Here is a 26,414-nt window from a genome sequence, read left to right as displayed (position 1 = left end):
TCTAGGCGTGCAGGCTTCAGCAGTTGTGGCTCGCGGGCTTAGTTGCTCTGCGGCATGTGGGATCTTCCCGGGCCAGGGCTCGAACACGTGTCCCCTGCATTGGCAGGCAGATTCTTAACCACTGCGCCACCAGGGAAGTCCCTGTCCTCAGTTCTTTTCATTCTTTTTTCTTTATCCTGCTCTGCAGTAGTTATTTCCACTATTTTATCTTCCAGGTCACTTATGCATTCTTCTGCCTCAGTTATTCTGCTATTGATGCCATCTAGAGTATTTTTCATTTCATTTATTGTGTTGTTCATCATTGTTTGTTTGCTCTTTAGTTCTTCTAGGTCCTTGTTAACTGTTTCTTGCATTTTGTCTATTTCCAAGATTTTGGATCATCTTTACTATCATTATTCTGAATTCCTTTTCAGGTAGACTGCCTATTTCCTCTTCATTTGTTAGATCTGGTGGGTTTTTATCTTGCTCCTTCATCTGCTGTGTGTTTTTCTGTCTTTTCATTTTGCTTATCTTACTGTGTTTGGGGTCTCCTTTTTGCAGGCCGAAGGTTCGTAGTTCCTGTTGTTTTTAGTGTCTGTCCCCAGTGGCTAAGGTTGGCTCAGTGGGTTGTGTAGGTTTCCTGGTGGAGGGTACTAGTGCCTGTGTTCTGGTGGATGAGGCGGGATCTTGTCTTTCTGGTGGGCAGGTCCACGTTTGGTGGTGTGTTTTGGGGTGTCTGTAGACTTATTATGACTTTGGGCAGTCTCTCTGCTAATGGGTGGGGTTGTGTTCCTGTCTTGCTAGTTGTTTGGCATAGGATGTCCAGCACTGTAGCTTGCTGGTCGTTGAGTGAAGCTGGGTGCTGGCGTTGAGATGGAGATCTCTGGGAGATTTTCGCTGTTTGATATTATGTGCAGCTGGGAGGCCTCTTGTGGACCAGTGTCCTGAAGTCGGCTCTTCCACCTCAGAGGCACAGCACTAACTCCTGGCTGTAGCACCAAGAGCCTTTCATCCACACGGCTCCTTAATTTGGGATGATTCGTTGTCTATTCATGTATTCCACAGATGCAGGGTACATAAAATTGATTGTGGAGCTTTAATCCGCTGCTTCTGAGGCTGCTGGGAGAGATTTCCCTTTCTCTTCTTTGTTCTCATAGCTCCCAGGGGCTCAGCTTTGGATTTGGCCTGGCCTGTGCGTGTAGGTCGCTGGAGGGCGTCTGTTCTTTGCTCAGACAGGAAGGGGTTAAAGGAGCCGCTGATTCGGAGTCGGGTAGGGAGGGTCACGGAGTGCGGGAGGGGCCTGCGCCAGCCTGAGGCGTGCCGTGTTCTCCCGGGGGAGTTGTCCCTGGATCCCGGGACCCTGGCAGTGGCGGGCTATACAGGCTCCCCAGAAGGGGGGTGTGGATAGTGACCTGTGTTCGCACATAGGCTTCTTGGTGGTGGCAGCAGCGGCCTTAGCGTCTCATGTCTGTCTCTGGGGTCTGCACTTTTAGCCGCGGCTCGCGCCCGTCTCTGGAGCGCCTTTAAGCAGCGTTCTTAATCCTCTCTTCTCGCGCACCAGGAAATAAAGAGGGAAGAAAAAGTCTCTTGCCTCTTCGGCAGGTCCAGACTTTCCCCCGGACTCCCTCCCGGCTAGCCGCGGTGCACTAACACCCTGCAGGCTGTGTTCACACCCCCAACCCCAGTCCTCTCCGGGCGCTCTGACTGAAGCCCGAGCCTCAGCTCCCAGCCCCGCCCGCCCCGGCGGGTGAACAGACAAGCCTCTTGGCTGGTGAGTGCCGGTCGGCCCTGATCCTCTGCGCTGGAATCTGTCCGCTTTGCCCTCCGCACCCCTGTTGCTGTGCTCTCCTCCGCAGCTTCGAAGCTCCCCCACTCCGCCACCCACAGTCTCCGCCCGCGAAGGGGCTTCCTAGTGTGTGGACACTTTTCCTCCTTCACAGCTCCCTCCCACTGGTGCAGGACCCGTCCCTATCCTTTTGTCTCTGTTTATTTTTTTCTTTTGCCCTAACCGGGTATATGGGGGGTTTCTTGCCTTTTGGGAGGTCTGAGGTCTTCTGCCAGCGTTCAGTAGGTGCTCTGTAGGAGTTGTTCCACGTGTAGATGTATTTCTGGTGTATCTGTGGGGAGGAGGGTGATCTCCGCGTCTTACTCTTCCGCCATCTTCTCGGAAAGTCTTTCCCTGTTTTGTTAAAATTTGTTTTTCTTATTCATTGTTTACCCTTAGGCCACCAGCTATTACATTTTATTGTTGTCAGGTCTTTTCTCTTCAGACCAATGATTCTCAACCCAGGAATCCAGGCAGAAGATAAGGAGAGTGGACAGAATGGGGTGGTGGTGGTGGTGAGGGAGGTAGAGAGTATAGTTTTAAAAAGGCATATTTGGTATTACGATGGCTTTGATTTTAGTCACAATATTTTAAGATTCTTAAAGACATCATATTTTATTGAGATATAATTTATATATCATAAAATTCACCAATATAAATGTCAGTGATTTTTAGCAAATTTATAGAGTTCTATAACCTTGATTACAATCTAATTTTAGAACATTTTCATCACCCCCAAAATATTTCTTGTGCCAGTTTGAAGTCAGTCCTATTCCTATACCCCAGCCCAAGGCAACAAATAACCTATTTTCTGTCTCTATAGATTTGCATATTCTAGACATTTCATATAAATGTAACCATACAGTACGTGGTCTTTCCTTTGGCTTCTTTCACATAGCATAATGTTATCAAGGTTCATCCTTATTGTAGCATGTATCAATACCTCATTTCTTTTTATTGCTGAATAATATTGTATTGCATGGATATAACACATTTTGTTTATCCAACTGTTGTTAGACATTTGGATTGTTTCCACCTTTTGGCTATTGTGACTAGTGCTGCTATGAACACTTGTGTATAAGTTTTTGTGTGGACATAAGTTTTCATTTCTCTTGGGTAGATGGTATTCATATAGTAACTCTATGTTTAACTTGTTGAGGAACTGCCAGACTGTGTTCTATTGTACATCACCACCAGCAATGTATTAGGGGTCTGTTTTCTCCATATCCTCGCCATCACTTGTTACTGTCCTGTCTTTTTTATTGTAACCATCCTCATGGGTATGGAGTGGTATTTGTGATTATGATTTGTATTTCTCTAATGAGTAACAATGTGGAACGTCTTTTCATGTGTTTATTGGCCACTTGTATATCTTCTTTAGAGAAATGCCTATTCAGATCTTTAGCCCATTGGATTATTTATCTTTTCACTATTGAATTGTTGGAATCCTTTATATATTCTGAATACCAGTCCCTTATCAGGTATATGATTTGCACATATTTTCTCCCAGCCTTTTCACTTTTCACTTCCTTGATGGCATCCTTTGAAACACAAAAGTTTTAAATTTTGTTGAGGTCAGCTTCTCAATTTCTCTTTTATCACTTGTACTTTTGCTATTGTACTTAGGAAACCATTGCATAACCCAGAGGCACTAGAATTTACTTTAATGTTTTCTTCTAAGAGTTTTATAGTTTTAGTCCATGTTCCACTTTGAGTTCATTTCTTGTATGGTGTGAGGTAGGAGTCCAACTTCATTCTTTTGTATGTGGATATCCAGTTGTCCCAGTACCTTTTGTTGAAAGACTGTTCTTTTCCCATTGAATTGTCTTGGCCTCTCCGTTGAAAATCAGTTGACCATAAATGTTAAGGTTTACTTCTAGACTCTCAGTTCTATTTCATTGATCTATATACCCTTACCTTATTCTGTTCATTTCTAATTTCATTCTTTTGTGGTAGGAGAGCATACTTTGGTTTCAATCCTTTTAAATTTATTGAGATTTATTTTATTGCATAGTACATGATCTGTTCTCGAGATTTTTCCATGTGTGCTTGAAAAGAATGTATATTTTGTTCTTGCTGAGTGGAGTGTTCTATAGATGGCAGTTAGGTCAAGTCGATTGATAGTATTGGTCAGGTTTTCCAGATTCTTGCTCGTTTTCTGTCTCATTTTTCTCCCCATTATTGAGAAGGGGGTATTAACATTTTCTACTGTTATTACTGAATTGTTTATTTCTTTCTTCAGTTTTGTAAGTTTTTATTTAATGTATTTGGGGCTCTGTTGTTAGATGTGTGTATGTTTATAATTGTTATATTGTCCTGGTGAATTAATCTCTCCATGCTTATAAAATGTCCTTCTTTGTCTCTAGTAATATTTTTTGTCTTAGGGTTGGTTTTTAAAAGGCTGAAGGAACACTCATTTCCCCATTTCTCTACTTTGCTGCTTCTTATTCTACAGTTTGGGAAAACAGGTGACCAGACATTATAATTAAAATTATTATACCAAAGCAGCACTACTTTCCCCTCTATTTTTATATTAGGATTCTGAGTAAGATTTCATTTTATAAAAGAGGTTCTGCAGTTAAAAAATTTTGAAGTCTTTTTCCTACTTAAATTCTCTGATTTTTACCTATTTTTGTCTGCTTAGCAATCCTTTTGTCTTACTTATGGATCTTTGCTTTTGAGGTTTCTGGATAAGTTACCTTTAGTTAAGTGAATAGAGTTATTCTTTTCTTTTTGAATAGAGTTATCCTTACTTAAAAATGTCCAATCTAAAATGTTAACATTTGGGGATGTGAGTGAAGAGTATACTAAATTCTTTGTATATTCTTGCAGGTCTTTTTCCAAGTCCAAAATTATGTCAAAATAAGTTAAAGAAAAAATTCTCTACCTAAGTGAGGCATTGTTAATTACCTTTTCCCACTTGCAGGTAATACTAGTCTTATTGACTTTCAAAGTATATTGATTTGGCAGTGTAGAGTATTGATAAAGATATGGAGGAACTGGAATTCTAATGTACTGCTCCTGGGAATGCAAAATGATACAACCACCTTGAAAAACAGATGGCAGTTTCTTTAAAGGTTAAGCATACATTTTCTGATACAGCCATTCCACTCTTAGGTACTTTCTCAAGGTAAATGAGAGTATATGTCCATGTAAAGATTTGTACACAGATCTTCATAGCAACCTTATTCGTAATAGTCCATAAGTGAAATTCAACCCAAATGTCATCAAGAGGTGAATAAATAAACAAATTATGATATATCCAGATAATGGACTACTTAGAGGAATTACAAAGGGACAGGAGTAAGAGCTCTTGGTGGAGAAGCATATGTTCATTGTCTTGATTTTGGAGATGGTTTCAGAGGTGTACATCTGTGTCAAAATTTATCAAATTGTACATTTTAAACACATGTAATTTACTGTATGACAATTATACCTGAGAAAGTTGATTAAAAGAATTTTAAGCCCCTTGGGGAAAAAATATGATGGATTGATAGAAGGGTATGAGAACTAGATTGCTAACCAACGTTCATGCAATATGAAGACTTATTGAACTATATGCCAAGTAGTCTGCTAAGCACTGAGGACCACAGTGGTAAACAAGATAAGACACAGTCCCTGGAGTCTGCTGGTTGCTAAGATTGGACAGAAAAAAGAACAAACTTCTTATTAAGAAAAAAGGGATTAAACAGTCAGGTGACTTTTCTCCTTAATGATTTCCTTTGTGGGGTGATTTTAATATATCCTTTTTCCCCCTTCAGGTTGCTATGGAAACATATGACCACATAAAAGGAAGTCTATTCTGATAATTCTGTTACCTGAGATGCAACTGGACTGAAGAGTGGAACAGGAAAAATTTTAGTGCCAACCTTAATTACAATGGATACTGATTCAGGAGGGCCAGCTAGCACAGAAGATTCTGAGAAACCTGATGGAGTTTCATTGGAAAACAGAGTTTGTCAGGTTGCAGCAACTTTGACAGTGGAAGCTAGACTAAAGGAGAAAAACAGTACCTTCTGTGCTTCTGGAGAAACTATAGAAAGGAAAAGATTCTTTCGAAAGAGTGTTGAGATGACAGAAGATGGCAAAGTTGCTGAATCTTCCTCCAAAGATGAGAGAATAAAGACTGCAACAAATATTCCAATAGAAAAGCTTCCTACAAATGTGCTAAGAGGCAGACAAGAAGTTAAATATGAGCAATGTTCAAAAGGAATGTCAGAATCCTCAAAAGATTGTTTCAAGGAGAAAAATGAAAAGGAAATGGAAGAAGAAGCAGAAATGAAGGCTGTAGCTACTTCTCCTAGTGGCAGGTTCCTGAAATTTGACATAGAGCTGGGAAGAGGAGCATTTAAAACAGTATATAAAGGACTGGACACTGAAACATGGGTTGAAGTTGCTTGGTGTGAGCTGCAGGTGTGTATACAATCTTCTTGGTTTTAATACATTCCAGTTTTAGCTGGCCTGGGCTTCTGAGTGATCCAGTATTAAAATGTATCATGGATTAAAATAAAACGAAGGACTTGTCCCCACATCCCTGAAATTATGCTCCTTTCTTAGATCCTCTTAGGAGCTCACGCCAAACTTTTGTTTTTCCTGTTGTTTTCCCCTCTGTTTTAAAGGGAAAAAGTCTATTCTGCCTTTCTTTGGGGAAATGCCCCTAATTCGTTACCCTTAGGAAATTCCCGAAACTCTTAATGTCTCATTTTGAAAACTTTCAGTAAATGTATGCCTTATGAGTTGATTGTTATACTAAATATTTGAGAGTGTGATATGTTAGGGATATATGCAGTATGATATTTCCCATCTCTCTTTTTCTTTCAACAAACTTTTGGGGGCTCATGTATTGTTTTTCAGAACAGGAAATGGTTTTCTTGTTTCTTTGAGGGCTTCTAGTAATATAAACTCCTCTCCATGCCTTTGAGTTTACCTCAGAGAGGATCTCTGGAAGAAATAATCACCAGAATCTACTGAGCTTAGTCAACTGGAATGTTGTTTAGGAAGGAGAAGTGAAAGCATCAGAAGAATAGTTGAATTACCTAGATATTTGTTTCCATAATAAATGTTTATGTGGTACTTGTAACTAATGAAGGACTAAATGGAGACAGAACATCATAGAAAGGATTATAATAGGAATAGTTTCAGACAGATGTAGGTTAAACATAAGGAAAAGCTTTGTGACCTCAGCCAGCTCATGGGAAATGGTCAGTGTTCACAAGAGGTGCTTAAAATTAAGATTAAATAAAGCCAATCACTAAGTACAGGTTTTTTTGTTGTTCAAATTCCAGTGGTCTCTGTGTGTGAGTGTGTATGTATGTACCATGATTTCACACCTTCTGAATTTACTATAGATTGCCATTTAGATAGGTTGAAATTTAGTCTTGGTCCCTGCATTTCTAGGAAGCCTTTTGCTTCAAAACTTTACTCTGTTTTTTTCTGTTTTTTAAAAAACTTTACTCTCCTTTTGTTTCAAAACACTTACTCTGTTAGTGTTTGCTTTGTATGCAGATTCAGGAGACTACTGTCAGAGACTGAGATTCTGTAAGTCTGGGGTGGGATGCAAGACTGCAAATTTTTTTTTTTTTCAGTACACGGGCCTCTCACTGTTGTGGCCTCTCCTGTTGCGGAGCACAGGCTCCGGACGCGCAGGCTCAGCGGCCATGGCTCACAGGCCCAGCCGCTCTGCTGCATGTGGGATCTTCCCGGACCAGGGCACGAACCCATGTCCCCTGCATCGACAGGCGGACTCTCAACCACTGCGCCACCAGGGAAGCCCAAGACTGCAATTTTAACAAGCTTTCAAAGTGCTTCCAGTATAGGAGGTCCCTTGACGACTCTTTGGAATGCACGTTACCTAGCAGTCGAGCCATTCTAGTAGTTCTTAAAAGATGTGTGCGTGTGCTGTGTGGGGTTTGCTTGGTTTTCTTCTTACCCCCTTTTTACCCTTTAAGAATTTTATTTTAAGGTCTGTGTCACAGTAGGAATATTAGATACTGCGAGTAAACAAACATTAAGATCGCCTGAAATTATACTACTTTGAGGATGCTTTAAACATTTCAGTATATATCTTTATGGACTCTTTCTTTTGCATAAATGTATATATGACTGTATGCCACCCCCATGGAATCGTACTGTTAGTTTTGAACAAAACCTTTTTTTAACTTATCATGAACATCTTTTCATTACTGGTAATTGTACATTTACATCATTATTTTTAATAGATGCCCTTATAAGTTATTCAATCTATTGTTGGACTTCTACATTTTTCTCCGATATTTCACTGTTATAACCATGGTTGTGATCAATATCCTTGCATATATATATATTGAAAATTATGTAAATTTTAATTTAATCTGTGCATTGTGATTTCAGTAACACTCATCTTTTTCTGGAGTGGGGGCCACAAAATGTAAAATATTTACTATCTGGTCCTTTGTTGTTGTTATTTGCTTTTTTTCTTCCAGTTTTATTGAGATATAATTGACATACAACACTGTGTAAGTTTAAGGTGTACAGCATAATGATTTGACTTAAATACATCATGAAATGATTATCACAGTAAGTTTAGTGAACATTGTCTCAAATAGATACAAAATTAAATAGAAAAAATATTTTTTCCTTGTGATGACAACCCTTAGGATTTACTCCCTTAACAATTTTCATAGATAATATACAGTAGTAGTGTTATCTTTAGCATGTTGTACATTACATCTCTAGTACTTATTTATCTTATAAATCTTTTGACTGCAGTAACACTCATCTTTTAGTGATACTCTGTTTGTAAATGGGGGAGATAATTTCCATTCACTTGGTAGTAGGACACATAGTGAAGATATGTCATATATTTTGCAAATTGTGTACTCTAGCTATGCTAAAGAATGTTTAGGTAAAACTTGAAAATATTTTAGTGGTAGGAACTGCCTAGGGGAATACCTTCTATTATTCACCTGTGGAAAGGTTGAAAGATCCCATAAGGTCTTACTACTCCAAGTGTAGTCTCTGGACCAGCATCATGGACATCACCTAGGAACTTGGAGCCTCAGGTTCCTAGGCCTCATCCCAGACTATTGAATCAGAGTCTACCTCTTAGTAACATCTGCAGGTGATTTGTATGCACAGTAGAGCTTGAAAAGCACTGAAATAAGGGACTGATTCCAAGAGCTAGCTGAATCAGAGGAGGAATTCCCTTAATACACCAACATGAGCTTTATATTATATCATTTATACTGATTCCTGGCATCCACTCCAGACTTTCTAAATTAGAATCTTCAGGAGGTGAGGCCCAGGAATTTACTTTTTTAAAGAAATCAATTAATTAATTTTGGCTGTGCTGGGTCTTCATTGCTGCGTGTGGGCTCTAGTTGCGGTGAGCAGGGGGGCTACTCTTCCTTGTGGTGTGCGGGCTTCTCATTGCAGTGGCTTCTCTTGTTGCAGAGCACGGGCTCTAGGTGTGTGGGCTTCAGGAGCTGTGGCTCGTGGGCTCTAGAGCGCAGGCTCAGTAGTTGTGGCACACGGGCTTAGTTGCTCCGTGGCATGTGGGGTCTTCCCGTACCAGGGCTTAAACCCGTGTCCCCTGCATTGGCAAGTGGATTCTTAACCACTGTGCCACCAGGGAAGCCCCAGGAACTTACTTTTATTATTTATTTATTTATATTTTTTATGAAGTTTTATTTTATTATTATTATTTTTTGGTCACACTGTGCAGCTTGAGGGATCTTAGTTCCCCAACCAGGGATCGAACCTGTGGCCCCTGCAGTGGAAGCTCAGAGTCCTAACCACTGGACCGCCAGAGAATTCCCCACAGGAACTTACTTTTAAAAGTTCTCCAGGTAATTGGATATATAGCCAGATTTGGGGATCTCTCATGTGGAGCAAATGTTGTAAATTTTAATTTACAAAAATAAAGTACATTTTAATTTATACAAAGAACAACAATTGCAGTCTTCTATTCTGAAAGGAATGTCAGAATTAGTGGACTTAGTTGATACAATTTTTGGATCTCATGTCACTTTCTGCATATTTGGAATTAGGAAAAACTAACTTATTTAGAATCCCAGAAGGATAAGGGCATCATCTTTTAATTACTTTCCTGTGAGTAGTATGCAGTTTGTAATGTACAATTTCTCATATTTTTTCTGTAAAGTCTTACTCTTTATTATATAATTAAATAATTTTGTTGAAAAACATCCCAGTGAGCAGTTTAAATGTTTAAATTATTCTTGATTCTTTCCCAACCTTTGTTTATATATATATATGTGTGTGTATAATATATAAAATTGGTGTGTCTATACTTTTGTTATCAATTTGACATATATTTTCTATTTATTAACATCATTAAAATATGTAAACTATATTTTATTGCGTACACACCACCTCTTAATCTTCTGCCCTGAAATTTGGCAGTTCTTTTCTTTCTTAAAATTTTATTTTTGCATGTTTGATTTGAAATTCACAGCTCAAAAAAAGGTTTTTATACCTTTTTCTCTTGATGGCATTTCTGCCTATTGTAGATATTTGAGCCTTGTGTAACAATTCTTAAAAGCCTCATATCCATTTATTTAGCATACATGGACTTTAGGGCAGTGCAAAGAACAAGGAGAGACATATTTTACTGCTGATATTTGACTTTGAGGATGTTGAAAACAAACAAATCCTTTGAAGATGTGGGTCAGATTTAGGATTTGGCCATAAACATTTGCATTTCAACAGTTTGTCATATTTTATGGTTGCTGTAATTTGATTTTTAATGCATTATTGGGAAGAACCTGTTGTTCTTTGTAAAGAATTGTAAATTACTTGGTAAATTGGTAATTTATTGTGAGTGAGGGCTGTCAGTCATACGTTTTATTTAGAAGACTTTTAGTTCATGATGTGGAAAGACCTGGTCACATGTCACTAAAAGACCTGTTTAGTAACTTTTAGAACGAGTCAGTCACAAGAGTTTGTAATAGTTTTCTCCTACACTAACAACACGAAAATCAACAACACCTTGCTTTCACATATGGAAACACAACCAGTTTTTGCTTTACTTCTGCTAGCATGCTTGTCATTTGTTTTCTTGATGGAACTGAGTGTTCATATAACGCTATTTTCCAATTGAAGGAACATCATAGATATGTAAAATTTTTTGTTACTTGACTGTTTCTAAAATGTATTTGAGTGTGCTTGTAATAAGCTTCACTGTGGGGTCAATTCTGTGATTGTGTGTTTTTCAAGGTAATTAAACAGGCCTTCTTTAAGTAACATCTAACAACTAGACCTCTAACAAGTCAGCTGTAGTCTCTGAACTGAACCAAAAATGGCACTGAAAAGAAAGATTTAAAAAAAGACATAGTTGACTGTAGCAAGTTGATGTGTTGAGTGAGCATTCTAATACAATTTGATTATAGTAATGAAGATATTCCAAGCAATGCAGTAGAAGTAACAGTTTAAAGATCTGTACTTCCATGCCTAAAGTATCTTATCAAAATTGTGGAGGAACTTGTTTCTGTTTTATTTTCATTTATCAAATAAAAACACTTTGGGGAGAAGTATATTTTTAGGCAGACGTACATTTAATTGTGAAATTAGAATTAGATAATAATGTGAAAATAGCTGAATTTCCAATAAAGGAAAAAGTAATTAAAATATATGCTAGAATCTCTTTCTGAATAAATATTGTTGTCTAAAGTATTCACTCTGGGATATTTTTGCTCTTAAAATATTTTTGTTATGACCCTCTTGGAAGTGATTCCAGATTCTGTTAGAGCTACACAAGAAAATGCTTCATTACATATAAGCACACCCTAAATAGTGTTATTCAGTTTTAATTTCCCACTGTCTTCATCAGACCCAGCCCTCAAAGTGCAATACTCTCATAGGCAAAGAATGATTACATCGAAGGGAGGATGGATAAAACTTGCTTAACTATATATGTTCTAGTTTCTTTGTTTAAAAGCTAGTCACATAACTTTATTAAGTATAAACCAAAGACAGATGTTTTCATAAAATGACAAAGGGTGAGAGTGGCAGGAGACAGACTTGGTCTGGGAAATACCATTAATTTCCCCAGTTAGTTCAATGAGTTAGTTTTGAGCTAACTATCTGCTTGATAGATAACAAATTGATACATCTAGTTGGCTGAATGAATAATTGTACCCCGAAGATGTTCATGTCCTAATCCCTGGAACCTATAAATATGTTATGTAACATTGCAAAATGGATTTTGCAGCTACAATTAAACTAAAGATCTTGTGATAGGTAGATTATCCTGGATTATCTGGGTGGGCCCAGTGTAATCACAAGGATCCTTTTTTTAAAAAAAAATATTTATTTATTTATTTGGCTGCGTTGGGTCTTAGTTGCGGCACGCGGGATCTTTCGTTGCGCCACGCGGGCTTCTCTCTAGTTGTGATGTGCGGGTTTTTCTCTCTAGTTGTGGCCCATGGGCTCCAGGGTGTGTGGGCTCTGTAGTTTGTGGCACGCGGGCTCTCTCGTTGACGTGTGCGAGCTCAGTAGTTGTGCTGCATAGGCTTAGTTGTCCTGCAGCATGTGGGATCATCTTAGTTCCCCGACCAGGGATTGAACCCACGTCCCTTGCATTGGAAGGTGGATTCTTTACCACTGGACCACCAGGGAAGTCCCACAAGGGTCCTTTTGAGAGGAAGGATGGCCATTAGTCAGAAGGAGATCTGACAATGGAAGCTGAGGTTGGAGTGATAGGAATGTGGGCAACCTCTAAAAGCTGGGAAAGGCAAGGAAACAGATTCTTCCCTAGAGCATACAGAAGGAACACAGCCTTGCCAACACCTTGATTTTAGTTGAGACTCATTTGGATTTTTTTTTTTTTTTTCGGTACGCGGGCCTCTCACTGTTGTGGCGTCTCCCGTTTTGGAGCACAGGCTCCGGACGCATAGGCTCAGCGGCCATGGTTCACAGGCCCAGCCGCTCCGCGGCATGTGGGATCTTCCTGGACCGGGGCACGAACCCGTGTCCCCTGCATCGGCAGGCGGACTCTCAACCACCACGCCACCAGGGAAGCCCTCACTTGGAGTTTTGATCTCTACAATTGGAAGATAATAAATTTGTGTTGTTTTAAGCCACTAAATTTGTGGTAATTTGTTACAGCAGCAATAGGAAATGAATACAGTACACATAGCTATGATTTATTCATTTGTTCATTCATTCAACAAATAAATATTCAGTACCTACAGTGTACCAGAACTGTGCTAAGTGCTAGGGACGTAATGGGGATAAAAAGCAGACACAGGCACCATTTTCATAAAGCTTACAGTAGAGGGAGTTTATAGTCAGTAAGAAGAAGGCTTGGAGATTGGAATTAGTGAAAAGATGAAAGGGCTGTTAAATATAGATTTGTTTGAAAGAAATGGTAGGGTTGGGAAGAGCAAGCGACATGGATACTACTCCTTTACTACTTAGTTTTCTTCTTTATTTTGAGATAATTTGCTACTAACAGAATAGTTGCAAAAATAGTATAGAAGTTCCTGTATGTCCTTCACTCAGTTTTCCCTTATGCTAATATTTTAATCAGAGAACATTTATCAAAACTTAAGAAATTAGTATTACTACAGTACTATTAACTAAAGTACAGAACTTGTTTGGATTTCACCAGTTTTCCTACTGGTGTTCTTTTTTCAATGGTATGATCCAGTTCAGGATCCCACATTGCACGTAGTTATGTCCCTTTAGTCTCTTCCAATCTGTGACAGTTCTTCAATCTTTGTTTTTCATGATCTTGAACTTTTTTTCTTTATTTTCATGATCTTGAACTTTTAATGAGTACTGCTCAGTTAGTTTGTAGGGTGTTCCTTAATTTGGATTTGTCTTATGTTTTCACATGATTAGATTTAGGCTATGAATTTTGGCAAGAATACCATAACATTTATTCATTGGAATTACCTCTTAGTTTTATGTGGTCTCTTCTTAAGTCTGACTGTTAAGTTTCTGAAAACCCAACAATTGGGGAAATTTGTCATTGAGGAACTTTAGTATATCTTAAGTTATAAATAATGGTGTCATACACTTTGGCATTTATCAAAATTAGTATTAATTGAGTACTTATGCAGGTACTTAATTTGAATATTTTATTTAATCTTGCAATAGTTATATGAGGTAGGGATGATTAGTTTTCAGGTGGTAGAAGTGAGGTTTAGATACATTAAGTAACTTTCCCAAAGGGGTAGAGTAAGGATTTATAGTCCATCAATTATATATATAAAACACTTACATAGATGATTTAAGAATTTCCTCCTCATTACTTATTTGAGCAGATCACTCTTTCATGTTTTTAACCATTTTACAACAAATGATTTCTTAAATGGACACTGTTTAAAATAAGATTCTTTTTTTCCCCCCCAAATGAGTTAGAACTTAATTTTGGGCTTCAGGACCAGCGTCAGAGACTCTAGTCTGGGAAATCATCATTCCTGTAAAATAAGGTTCTTAACATTAAACTAACTGCTGAAGCTCAAAGGGTACTAGTTAATGGTGTCATTAAGGACACTCTCTGGCTTGGGGGTTCTGAGGAACAGTTTCATGGTTGGGTTGCCATGGTTCAGTGTCTGGCCTTCACCTTTTGTCAGTGTCTAGAGGTGGTTGGACACGTTGGGGAGACTGACTTGTGCTAACTCAAATGCCTAGGTTTAGGACAGAAATTCATTAATTTAGAATGAATTAATGAATTAATTTTATCTGATATAGTTGTTAGGTCATATGGTCTAACTGGTCTGTAGATTAGATACATGGGAAGCTAAATTATAATCAGAAGCTGGCTTAGTAAGTACAGAGTCAGAACAAAGGTACTAAATGTTCCTGTGTGTCCTGCTAAAACAGTATACTGACTGAATGAACTGGATGCTCAGGTCCTAACTGGATGAGGACATCCTCTTTGTTCAACAGTACTGGAAGACAAGTGAACCTGGTTATGTCTGTGGTTCATCCCCCTTTCCATATGTTATCTTTATCACCATCGATGAGCACTTTTCTTTAGGTATTAATACATATACCATTGCAGTCTAAAAGCTTTAACATGCTCGTATGGCCAAACTGTGATTATTATATGCTGATTTCTTGATTAATACTTTGATGTTACCATTTACAAATTATAATTACCCTAGTGTGTGTTTATTTCATTTAGTTTTACACATATCTCTCCATGGAAAGTGGTTTGTGAATGACGTATCTGAGGTCATTACTGTGAATATTGTTTCTGAGAGGCAGAGCTTTGAACTAGGAAGTACTTGGGATTCATAATACAGCAGACCTAAATTTGTTTGCCTGTGCCAGTTAGGTACCTTGGGCAAGCTAAGCAGTTTAGCATTTTGGAACTTTACTTTTTCAGTTGTTTTAAAAAGAAAAATATAATAAATATTTCTGATATCCAAAAAAAGAATAAAGAATAACATAATGGAAATTGTGTACCTATTGTTCAGCTTGAGAAATAAAACATTGAGAATTAGAGATAATGCTTACAAAGCACATGGTACATGTTTGAGTATTCAATAAATGTTAGTGATAAAATACTGAGTAACCTCATATTTATCCAGAATATTCATTGATATTTAAGAACCATTTTGAAGCCTTCATAGCATTCATCTTTACTTGAACAAGTTATTTTATAATACAGCTTTTATAACAATGTTGATGATTTCTTCCTTTTTCCACGTTTGCAGAAACAGATCCACATAGCCTCTGACCTGGTTCTGTAGTTCATTGTTGGTGTTTGCATTAAGAGACATAGCTGATAACGCCATAGTTTACCTTTTGGAAACTAAATGCTTCTTATCTTGAATAAATACGTATGCAGGTTAGTCATGTTGGTATTGTGCCTTGTCACAGGAAAGGTTTTGCATACATTTTTAGCATTCCGTATATTATAATAGATTAAGTGTTTAGTTAACATGAGGACAGTATTTCTTTTTAAAGAAGTGTGGAGTAGTTAAAATCTGTTTGGTAAATTTGTATTTGATCTCTATTATATTTATCAGCCATATAAATTAATATTTGTAACACTGAAAAATTGATATTTGATGCTATTTTTTGGTGACCTTACTACTGGAGACAGTAGATTTAGGGATCATTTTTGTAGACTATAATTTTCCGACTCTGTCAGCTCCATTAACTGTCACTGCTCTCTAGTTTGCCTTTTGTGGTTCATCACTCCTTTCTTGAGTACGAACTCTACTCATTGGCGACGTGTGAAAATTACCTTATCAAAGTGGTTATCATTAATACAATAGAGTGTGTGTGTGTGTCTGTGTGTCTGTGTGTCAATCTGTCTGTGTTTAAAGGAGGATTACTATAGTAGCTGAAAACTTTCCTCTGATTTTGGTGCTAGTTTGACAGGTTTACTTTCCTCTCACTGAATTAGAAGTGGACCTTTGAAGATCTTGACCATACCTTTTTAGTGGACTTTACCTCCAGCATTATGTCTGGGACAGCAGTTGTAATTTTGTAAAGCTGTTTACTCTTAATGCTGACTACTTTTGATCCATAGGATCAAAGGATAAAGTGGAGTAATTTAGTTTGGTACATGAAAGACTTGTGCTCTGCTAATTTAATCAGAAGGCATCAAAATTTATTCATTATTCTTCAGAGTAGATCTGCTAATCTATCATGAGAGGATGACTCCTAGCTAATTACAGGGACATTTAGGATTTATTAGTCATTTTAGGTTAGCTAGAAAAGCATAAACACTTTACTTGTTTCCAGCTCTCTTCTAAGTTTGTTGTTCCTTGCTTTTGTTCTTTGAGTTCCTTAACTCTTTTTTTTTCAGGCTTTAAAAAATATTGAGATACACTGTGTAAGTTTAAGGTGTACAACTGTTGGTTTGATACATTTATATATTGCAATATGATCACTATAGTAACGTTAGTTAACACCTTTATCATGCATGTCACATATGTATCATTTCATTTTTGTGTTGAGAACAGCCAAGATTTAGTCTGTTAGGAACTTTGAAGTTTACCATACAGTATTGTTGACTATAATTACTATGCTGTATATTAGATCTCTAGAACTTATTTCTCTACTAGTTGTAAGTTTGTACCCTGAAATAACATTCCCCTACCCCTCAGCCCCTGGTAACCACTATTCTACTCTGATTTTACAAGTTCAGATTTTTAGACTCCACATATAAATGTATGATATTTGTAATTTGAAGGGATATCTGCATACCCATGTTCATTGCAGCATTCACAGTAGCCAAGATATGGCAACAACCTAAGTGTCTGTCAACAGAAGAATGGGTAAAGTAGATGTGATGTGTATACGTATACAATGGAATATTATTCAGCCATGAGAAAGAAGGAAATCCTGCCATTTGTGACAACATAGAAAGACCTTTAATGCATTGCTCTCAGTGAGATGTCAGAGAAAGACAAATACTATAAGTTCCTTAACTCTTTTTTAAAATAAATTTTTATTGTGACAAAATGTACATAACATAAAATTTACCATTTTAACCATTTTAAGTGTACAATTCAGTGGCATTAAGTGCGTTCACCCTCACTACCACCCATTTCCAGAACTTTTTCATCATCCCAAACTGAAACTCTGTACCCATTAAACAATAACTCAGGTGTCCATCGACAGATGAATGGATAAAAATGTGGCACATATATACAATGGAATATTACTCAGCCATATAAAGAAACAAAATTGAGTTATTTCTAGTGAGGTGGATGGACCTAGAGTCTGTCATACAGACTGAAGTAAGTCAGAAACTTACTAACACATATATATGGAATCTAAAAAAAAAAAAGGTTCTGATGAACTTAGGGGCAGGACAGGAATAAAGATGCAGACTAGAGAATGGACTTGAGGACACGGGGAGGGAGAAGGGTAAGCTGGGACGAAGTAAGAGAGTAGCATTGACATATATACACTACCAAATGTAAAATAGATAGCTAGTGGGAAGCAGCTGCATAGCACAGGGAGATCAGCTCCGTGCTTTGTGACCACCTAGAGGGGTGGGATAGGGAGGGTGGGATAGGGAGGCGCAAAAGGGAGGGGATATGGGGATATATGTATACATATAGCTGATTCACTTTGTTTTACAGCAGAAACTAACACAACATTGTAAAGCAATTGTACTCCAATGAATATGTTAAAAAAAAAAAAAAACTCCCCATTCCCCACTCTTCCCATCCCCTGGTAACCACTATTCTACTTTCTGTCTCTATGAATTTGTCTATTCTAGGTATCCCATATAAGTGGAATCATACAATATTTGTTCTTTTGTGTCTGGGTTATCTCACTTAGCGTAATGTTTTCAAGATTCATCTATGCCGTAGCATGTATAAGAATTTCATTCCTTTTTAAGACTGAACTTGTATGTATATACCACACTTGTTTTATCCATTCATCCATTGATGGACATTTGTATTGTGTCCACCTTTTGGCTATTATGAATAACACTACTATGATATTAGTGTACAAATATCTGCTCAAGTCCCTGCTTTCAATTCTTTTTGGTATATACCTAGAAAATGAGATTGCTGGATCATATTTCAGTTTTTTAGGAACTGCCATACTGTTTTCCATAGCGTTCATTTTACATTCCCACCAGCAATGAACAAGGGTTCTATTTACTCCACATGTTTGCCAATATTTGTTATTTTCTATGTGTGTGTGTGTGTGTGTGTGTGTGTGTGTGTGTTTAATAGCCATCCTAATGGGTGTGAAGTGGCATCTCATTCTGGATTTGATTTGCATTTCTCCAATGACTAGAGATGTTGAGCCTCTTTTTGTGTGCTTATTCACCATTTATATTTCTGTTTTTGAAAAATGTCTATTCAAGTCCTTTGCCAATTTTTCAATTGGGTTGTTATTGTTGTTGCTGTTGTTGTTGAGTGACAGGAGTTCTTTTATATATTCTGAGTATTAATCCCTTATTAGATATAGAGTTGCAAATATTTTCTCCCATTCTGTAGATTGCCTTTTCACTGTTTTATGGTGCCTTTAATGCACAAGTTTTAAATTTTTTTTCTTTTTTTTGAGGGGGGGTGGTACGCGGGCCTCTCACTGTTGTGGCCTCTCCCGTTGCGGAGCACAGGCTCCGGACGCTCAGGCCCAGCGGCCATGGCTCATGGGCCTAGCCGCTCCGCGGCATGTGGGATCTTCCCGGACCGGGGCACGAACCCGTGTCCCTTGCATCGGCAGGCGGACTCTCAACCACTGCGCCACCAGGGAAGCCCAAGTTTTTAATTTTGATTAAGTTCAGTTTATATATTTTATCTTTTGTTGCCTGTGTGCTTTCACTTAAAAATTCATTGCTAAACCCAGTGTCATGAAGATTTTTCCCCTATGTTTTCTTATAAAAGTTTTATAATTTTACCTCTTATGTTTATTAGGTCTTTGATGCATTTTGAGTTAATTTTTGTATATGGTGTAAGGTAAGGGTAACCACTGTTCTGCTCTCTGTTTTTACAAGTTCTTCATCCTTTTGCACATGGATACTCAGTTTCTCCAACCTTTTGTGAAGAGACAATCCTTTCTCCATTGAAAGATCTTGACATCCTTGTCGAAAATCATCTATTTGACTATTTATACGAGGGATTATTTCTAGCTCTGTAGTCTATTCCATTGATCTTTATGCCAGTATCACAGTGTTTTGATTACCATAGCTTTGTAGTAAGTTTTGAAGTCCAGAACTTCAACTTTGTTCTTTTTTCAAGATTGTTTTGGTTATTTGAGGTCCCTTGAGATTCCGTATGAATTTTAGGATGGGTTTTTTTTTAATTTCTGGGTTTTTTAGGATAGTTTTTTTTTTATTTCTGCAAAAAAATGGGATTTTGATAGAATCTGCAGATCTCTTTTGGCATTGACATCATAACAGTATTAAGGTTTTCAATCCGTAAAAATGGGATGTGTTTCTATTTATTTATGTCTTCTATAATTTTAGCAATGTTTTGTAGTTTTAAGTGTTATAAGTCTTTTGCCTCCTTAGATAAGTTTCTTCCTAGATATTTTATTCTTTTTGATGCTATTATAAATTGAATTATTTTCTTAATTTCCTTTTTGGATTATTTATTTTAGTGTATAGAAGCACAACTTTTTTTTCCTTTTTCATTAGGGTGAATTTATTTATAATTTATCATTACATCAGTGCTATCCCCCTTGGGGTTCCCAACTTTATGCAGGATATCCCTTTATATTCTAGAAACACAACTTATTTTTGAGTGTTGATTTTGTATCCTGCAACTTTGCTGAACTAGTTTAGTAGTGATTCATTTTTTTAATATATATACATATATATCTTCTTTTTAAAAAATTTTTAACATCTTTATTGGAGTATAATTGCTTTACAATGGTGTGTTAGTTTCTGCTTTATAACAAAGTGAATCAGTTATACATATACATATGTTCCCATATCTCTTCCCTCTTGTGTCTCCCTCCCTCCCACCCTCCCTATCCCACCCCTCTAGGTGGTCACAGAGCACCGAGCTGATCACCCTGTGCTATGCGGCTGCTTCCCACTAGCTATCTGTTTTACGTTTGGTAGTGTATATATGTCCATGCCACTCTCTCACTTTGTCACAGTAGTGATTGATTTTGAGTGTCTGGAAAAGGAAGCTAACCACTAATAAAAAGGAAAAAAATATATATTTTTAAGTTAACAGGAATAAAGTAAACAGCAAAGTAAAATAAAGAACCTAAAATAAGATGGAAGGCCTAAAATTAAATATATCTTTCGCTATATCAAATGTGGACAGATTGCACTTGCAGGAGTACCAACCAATATTAATATCTATTATAGAAGAAAGAAAGTAAACTTAAAGCATTAAACAGGGTGTTATAAAGTTATTTACTTCACAGTTTAAGAAGATAAAGCCCTTTGATAAAGACCTATAGGCACCAAAAAGATTCTGGCTAATATTTTAAATTCAGAACCTCTAATAGATTAAAGGAAAATGTATAAACATATAGCTGTAGTAGGAAATTTCAGGTGCAAATCAAGCGGACGAAAAGTGAATAAATATAGAGGAAGTGGATTATATAATCCACAAACTCCATTTGTTGGATATATAGAAGCTTATATTCTCCAAATGGGGAATATACATTTTTATGGTCTACAAGCCACTAAAAAAGTTGGTTAAATATGTGGCCCAAAGAAAACCTTAAGTTAAAAGAAAAGAGATTTTATATTCTGCATTACTCAATAAAATTAGAAATAAATAATGAAAAAAGTAACCAAAAAACTCTTAACTAATTGGAGATCAGAAATCACACTCCTAGATAAAATTTGGATCAAGGAGAAAATCAAAACTCAAAGTATAAACTACCTAGAAAGCAATGAAAAAGAAGACATTGCAACAAAACTCGTGAGTCATTGCAAAAGCTATACCCAGAAGAAAATTTATCAGCTAAAATGTCTTCATTATTAATGAACAGTAACTGTTGGGTTGGCAAAAAAGTGCCTTCGTTTTTCAAGTAAAAATAAAAGACACATTTTTCATTTTCACTAAGAAATTTATTGAACAATGTATTCACCCTTTTGTTCTACTACCTCCTGCCATTTTTTCAGGTAACTTCATAATTCCATCTTCCCAAAACTTTTTATCATTTTTTTTTCTTTCGGTACGCGGTCCTCTCACTGTTGTGGCCTCTCCTGTTGCGGAACACAGGCTCCGGACGCGCAGGCTCAGTGGCCATGGCTCATGGGCCTAGCCGCTCCGCGGCGTGTGGGATCTTCCCGGACCAGGGCACGAACCCGTGTCCCCTGCATCGGCAGGTGGACTCCCAACCACTGCGCCACCAGGGAAGCCCCACTTTTTATCTTTTTGAGCAAAGAACTCTTCCAGGTGCCTTTTACAGTCTTCCAGGGAATGGAAATTTTTTCCATTAAGAGAATTTTGTAAAGACCGAAATAAACGGAAATCCGAAGGTGCAATGTCTGGTGAATACGGCAGATGAATCAGAACTTCCCAGCCAAGCTGTAACAGGTTTTGCCTGGTTATCAAAGAAACATGTGGTCTTGTGTTATCCTGATGGAAGATTATGCGTTTTCTGTTGACTAATTCCAGACGCTTTTCATCAAGTGCTGCTTTCAGTTGGTCTAATAGGGAGCAGTACTTGTTGGAATTAATCGTTTGGTTTTCCAGAAGGAGGTCATAATAGAGGACTCCCTTCCAATCCTACCATATACATAACATCACCTTCTTTGGATGAAGACGAGGCTTAGGTGTGGTTGATGGTGGTTCATTTCGCTTGCCCCATGATCTCTTCTGCTCCACGTTATTGTACAGTGTCAAAGGAATTCACATAACCAAGCTGGTGCAAATGATTTTCACCGCTTGGTTTGGATATTCTGAATATGTCGGCTATCTCCCACACGGTATAACGTTGATTGTTCTCAATGAATGTCTCAATTTGATGGTTATCAACTTCAGCTGGTCTACCCAACTGTAGAGCATCGTCCAGCGAGAACTCTCCAGCACGAAACTTCGCAAACCACTTTTGACATGTTCGATCAGTCACAGCACCTTCTCCATACACTGCACCAATCGTTTTCTGCATTTCGGTTGCCTTTTTACCTTTCTTGAAATAATAAAGTATAATATGCCAAAAAATGTTGCTTTTTTTCCTTCCATCTTCAATATTAGAATCACTACACAAAAGTTCACCAATTTTGATAAATTTTTTTAAACGCACGCTGATATGACAGCTGTCACATACAATCTAACAAAATTGTTTTGAATGAAGTTAAAGACTATTAAGTGCTACTAGAGCCATCTTATGGAAAAAACTGGCCAAACCTGTGGCCAACCCGATCGAAGGAATTTAGTACCTATCTTAAGACATTAGGGAAATAACAGTAAAAGAAAGCAAAATAAAGGAAGAGGGAATTAATAAAGATACCTGAAATCAAAAATTATAAATAGAAAAATATGAAATTCTAATATTTTGGACTCTCTGAAAAATTAATAAACCTGATGAAAGAAAATATGAGGGCAAAAAATACATGAGAGATGCAACATAGCCAGCTCTGGAAGAGTAAAAGAATTATAAGAGAAAATGATGTGCACATTTGACAACAAATTTTCCTAACATTTTCATATGAAACATTTCAAATATAGAACAAAGTTGAAAATCTTAGAACATTCGTAATATCTGCTGTCTAGATTCTACCTTTCACATTGATAACACAGTTTAAATCTTAAGTAATGGATTACTCCTAATCAAAATATAAACCCAAAATGTACAGGAGAAAAAGAAAAGTTAAATAGGCCAGTTATTAAGACGATGTAGAAAGGGGATTTAAGCTCTTTTTCCCCCCTCTTAATACCAGGGCAAGGAAGCATCCCAAGAATTTGCAATGCGAAATTGTTTATAATAAAGAAAACTTGGATCAGTCTAAATGCCCATCAATGGGTGAATGGCTAAATTGTGTTAGAACTATCTAATGAGATATTATAGAATAGTTAAACTAGAACTATACATATCAAAATACATAAATATAAAAAATGTAATATTGAGCAAAATAATTTGCAAAAGGACACATACCATGTGATAACCAATTATATCTCCTACAGTAGCAAGGAATAATTGGAAATTGCAATTTTTAAAAAGTACTATTTACAGTAGCACCCAAAAATGAAATACTTAAGTGTAAATAACAAAGTATGTGTAGAATCTGTATGCTGATAACTAAAAAACACTGTTAAAAGAAATCGAAGATCTCAATAAATGGATTGGTTGGTTGGAAGACTCACTGTTGTTAAGATGTTCATTCTCTCCATATGACCTAGAAATTCAAAACAATTATATCGGAATCCCAGCAGGAATGTTTTTACATGTTGACAAGCTGATTCTAAAACTAATATGGAAAGGCAAGGAACTAGAATAGCTGAAACAATTTTGATAAAGAAGAACAAGTTTGAAGAATTCATGTTAACTGATTTCTAGACTTACTCTAATGGTATAGTAATAATACATGTATGGTATTGGCAAAAAGGTAGACACACAGATCAGTGGAACAGAATGGAGTTCAGAAATAGACCCAAACACATATGGTCAAGTGATTTTAAAAAGGAAAATGGTGCAATGTTAATTTGGCATAGAAAGGATGGTCTTTTCAACAAAAGGTGCTGGAAAAATTGGACATACATATTCAAAAAAATGAATCTTGACCTAACTCTCATACATTATACAAAATTTAACTCAAAATAAATTATAGACCTAAAAAGTAAAACAAGAAACTAAAACTTCTAGAAGGAAACATATGAGAAAATCTTTTTGAAATTTTGGTTAGGCAGAGAGTTGTTGGATGTAACAACAAAATCATGATCCAAAGAAAAAAATCAATAAATTGGACTTCATCAAAATTAAAATATTTTGCTCTATGAAAGATACGTTAAGAGAATGAAAAGACAGTCCACAGACTGGCAAAGAATATTTTCTTTCCTTTTTTAAAAAATTTATTTATTTTTGGCTGCGTTGGGTTTTCATCACCGTGCATGGGCTTTCTCTAGTTGCGGCAAGAGGGGGCTACTCTTCATTGCGGTGTGTGCGCTTCTCATTGTGGTGGCGTCTCTTGTTGCAGAGCACAGGCTCTAGGCACACAGGCTTAAGTAGTTGTGGCTTGTGGACTCTAGAGTGCAGGCTCAGTAGTTGTGGCACACCGGCTTAGTTGCTCCACGGCATGTGGAATCTTCCCAGACCAGGGATCGAACCTGTGTCCCCTGCATTGGCAGGCGGATTAGTAACCACTGCGCCACCAGGGAAGTCCCCTGGCAGAGAATATTTTCAAATCACATATGTGACAAAGGACTTGTGTCCAGAATCTGTAAAGAACTCTCAAAACTTAACAAGGTAAAACAACCCAATTTTAAAATGGGCTAAAGATTTGAACAGACATCTCACCAAAGTAGACAGATATATGGCAAGTAAGCGTGTGAGAAGATGCTTTAAATAAGGAAATTATATTGTTAGGGAAAAGGAAATTAAAACCATAATCTTATACTCCAGTACAACTATTAGAATGGCTAAAACCAACCAAACCAGAAAAGCCACCTGACAATACCAGCTGTTGGTGAGGATGAAGAATGCAGAGAAATTCTCATATATTGCTGTCTTTTTCTTATAAAGTTAAGCATACCTTATGACCAATCAATCCTACATGAGATAGTTACCCAAGAAAACCTATGTTCACACAAAGACTTGTACATGAATATATTTATAGTAGCTTTATTCGTAATTACTCAAAACTGAAATCACCCAAATTCTCCTCATCTGGGGAATGGATAAGTGGACTATGGTTCATCCATAGGTGGAATACTATTCAACAATTAAAAGCAACAAACTATTGATACTTGCACAATAAGGATAAACCTAAAAGACATTATGCTAAGTGAAAGATGCCAGGCTCAAAGGCTTTCTTCTCATTTATAAGAGTTTCTAGAAAAGACAAAATTATAGGAATAATAAATAGATCAGTGGTTTCTAGAATTTAAGGGTGAGGTGAGAGTTTGACTATAAAGGGATGGTGCAAGGGAGATTTTTCGGGGGAGTGATGGAACTGTTCTGTATTTTAATTGTGGCAGTGGTTACATGACTTTATGCATTTGTTGAAACTCATGAAACTGTACACCAAAAAGAGTCAATTTTACTAGATATAAACTTTAAAATAAAATTTAATATATGGCTCAGGAGAAAGAAGCTGAGAGACTATCAGCTCTTTCTCCCTACCCCCGCCCTGCACAAAAAAAATCTTACTGAAACTCTGGACAAATGGAAAGCCATGTTCTTAGATGGTTTTCAGATGCCAGTTTTATCCAAAATTTTATATATATGTTTCCAATTAAGATTCCAGGGGATTCTGTTTTATTTTATTTTATATTTTATTGATTTATTTATTTACTTTTAAACTTTTTATTTTATATTGGAGTATAGTTGATTAACAATATTGTGTCAGTTTCAGCTGCACAACAAAGTGATTCAGTTCCTCATATACACGTATCTATTCTTTTTCAAATTCCTTTCCCAATTAGGCCGCCACATAATATTGAGCAGAGTTCCCTGTGCTATACAGCAGGTCCCCGTTGGCTATTCATTTTAAATATAGTACTGTGTACACATCAATCCCAAACTCTCTAATCATCTCTCCCCCCAATCCTTCCCTCCTGGCAACCACAAGTTCGATAAGTCTGTGAATCTGTTTCTGCTTTACAAGTAAGTTCATTTGTATCATTTTTTTAAGATTCCGCATATAAGGGATATCATACAATATTTCTCCCTCTCTGTCTGACCCACTTCACTCAGCACAACAATCTCCAGGTCCATCCATGTTGCCACAGATGGCGTTACTTCATTCTTTTTAATGGCCAAGTAACGTTCCATTGTATATATGTACCACATCTTCTTCATCCATTCATCTGTTGATGGACATTTAGGTTGCTTCCATGCCTTGGCTATTGCTGCTGTTGTAAAGCTGCACTGAGCAGCTTATGGGATTTTAGTTCCACGACCAGGGTTCAAACCCGGGCCCTTGGCAATGAGTGTGCAGAGTCCTAACCAGTGGACCACCAGGGAATTCCTGATTCTCTTTTATTTTAATTGAAAAAAATGATCTTAATTTTTTTATGGAATATAAATAGATTAGCCAAGAAAATAA

General features: G+C 37.1%; 1 protein-coding gene and 1 non-coding gene across 2 annotated transcripts in view; one reads left to right on the top strand and one right to left on the bottom strand.

The window, feature by feature from the left end:
- Positions 1–26,414, top strand: part of WNK3 (WNK lysine deficient protein kinase 3) — a 154,801-nt gene that overhangs the window by 14,856 nt on the left and 113,531 nt on the right. The window contains exon 2 of the mRNA XM_032619722.1: positions 5,566–6,217. Coding sequence (XP_032475613.1) covers positions 5,684–6,217 — 534 coding nt within the window. The 5' untranslated portion in view covers positions 5,566–5,683. The remainder of the gene's footprint in view (positions 1–5,565; positions 6,218–26,414) is intronic.
- Positions 14,161–14,228, bottom strand: LOC116748181. Its single transcript, XR_004348193.1, has one exon. It is a non-coding gene; the product is annotated as a small nucleolar RNA SNORD52 (small nucleolar RNA).

This window comes from Phocoena sinus, chromosome X (assembly GCF_008692025.1).
Source record: "Phocoena sinus isolate mPhoSin1 chromosome X, mPhoSin1.pri, whole genome shotgun sequence".
Taxonomy (NCBI): domain Eukaryota; kingdom Metazoa; phylum Chordata; class Mammalia; order Artiodactyla; family Phocoenidae; genus Phocoena; species Phocoena sinus.
Note: the sequence above shows the minus strand (reverse complement) of the source record. Positions and strands in the feature narration are given on the sequence as shown.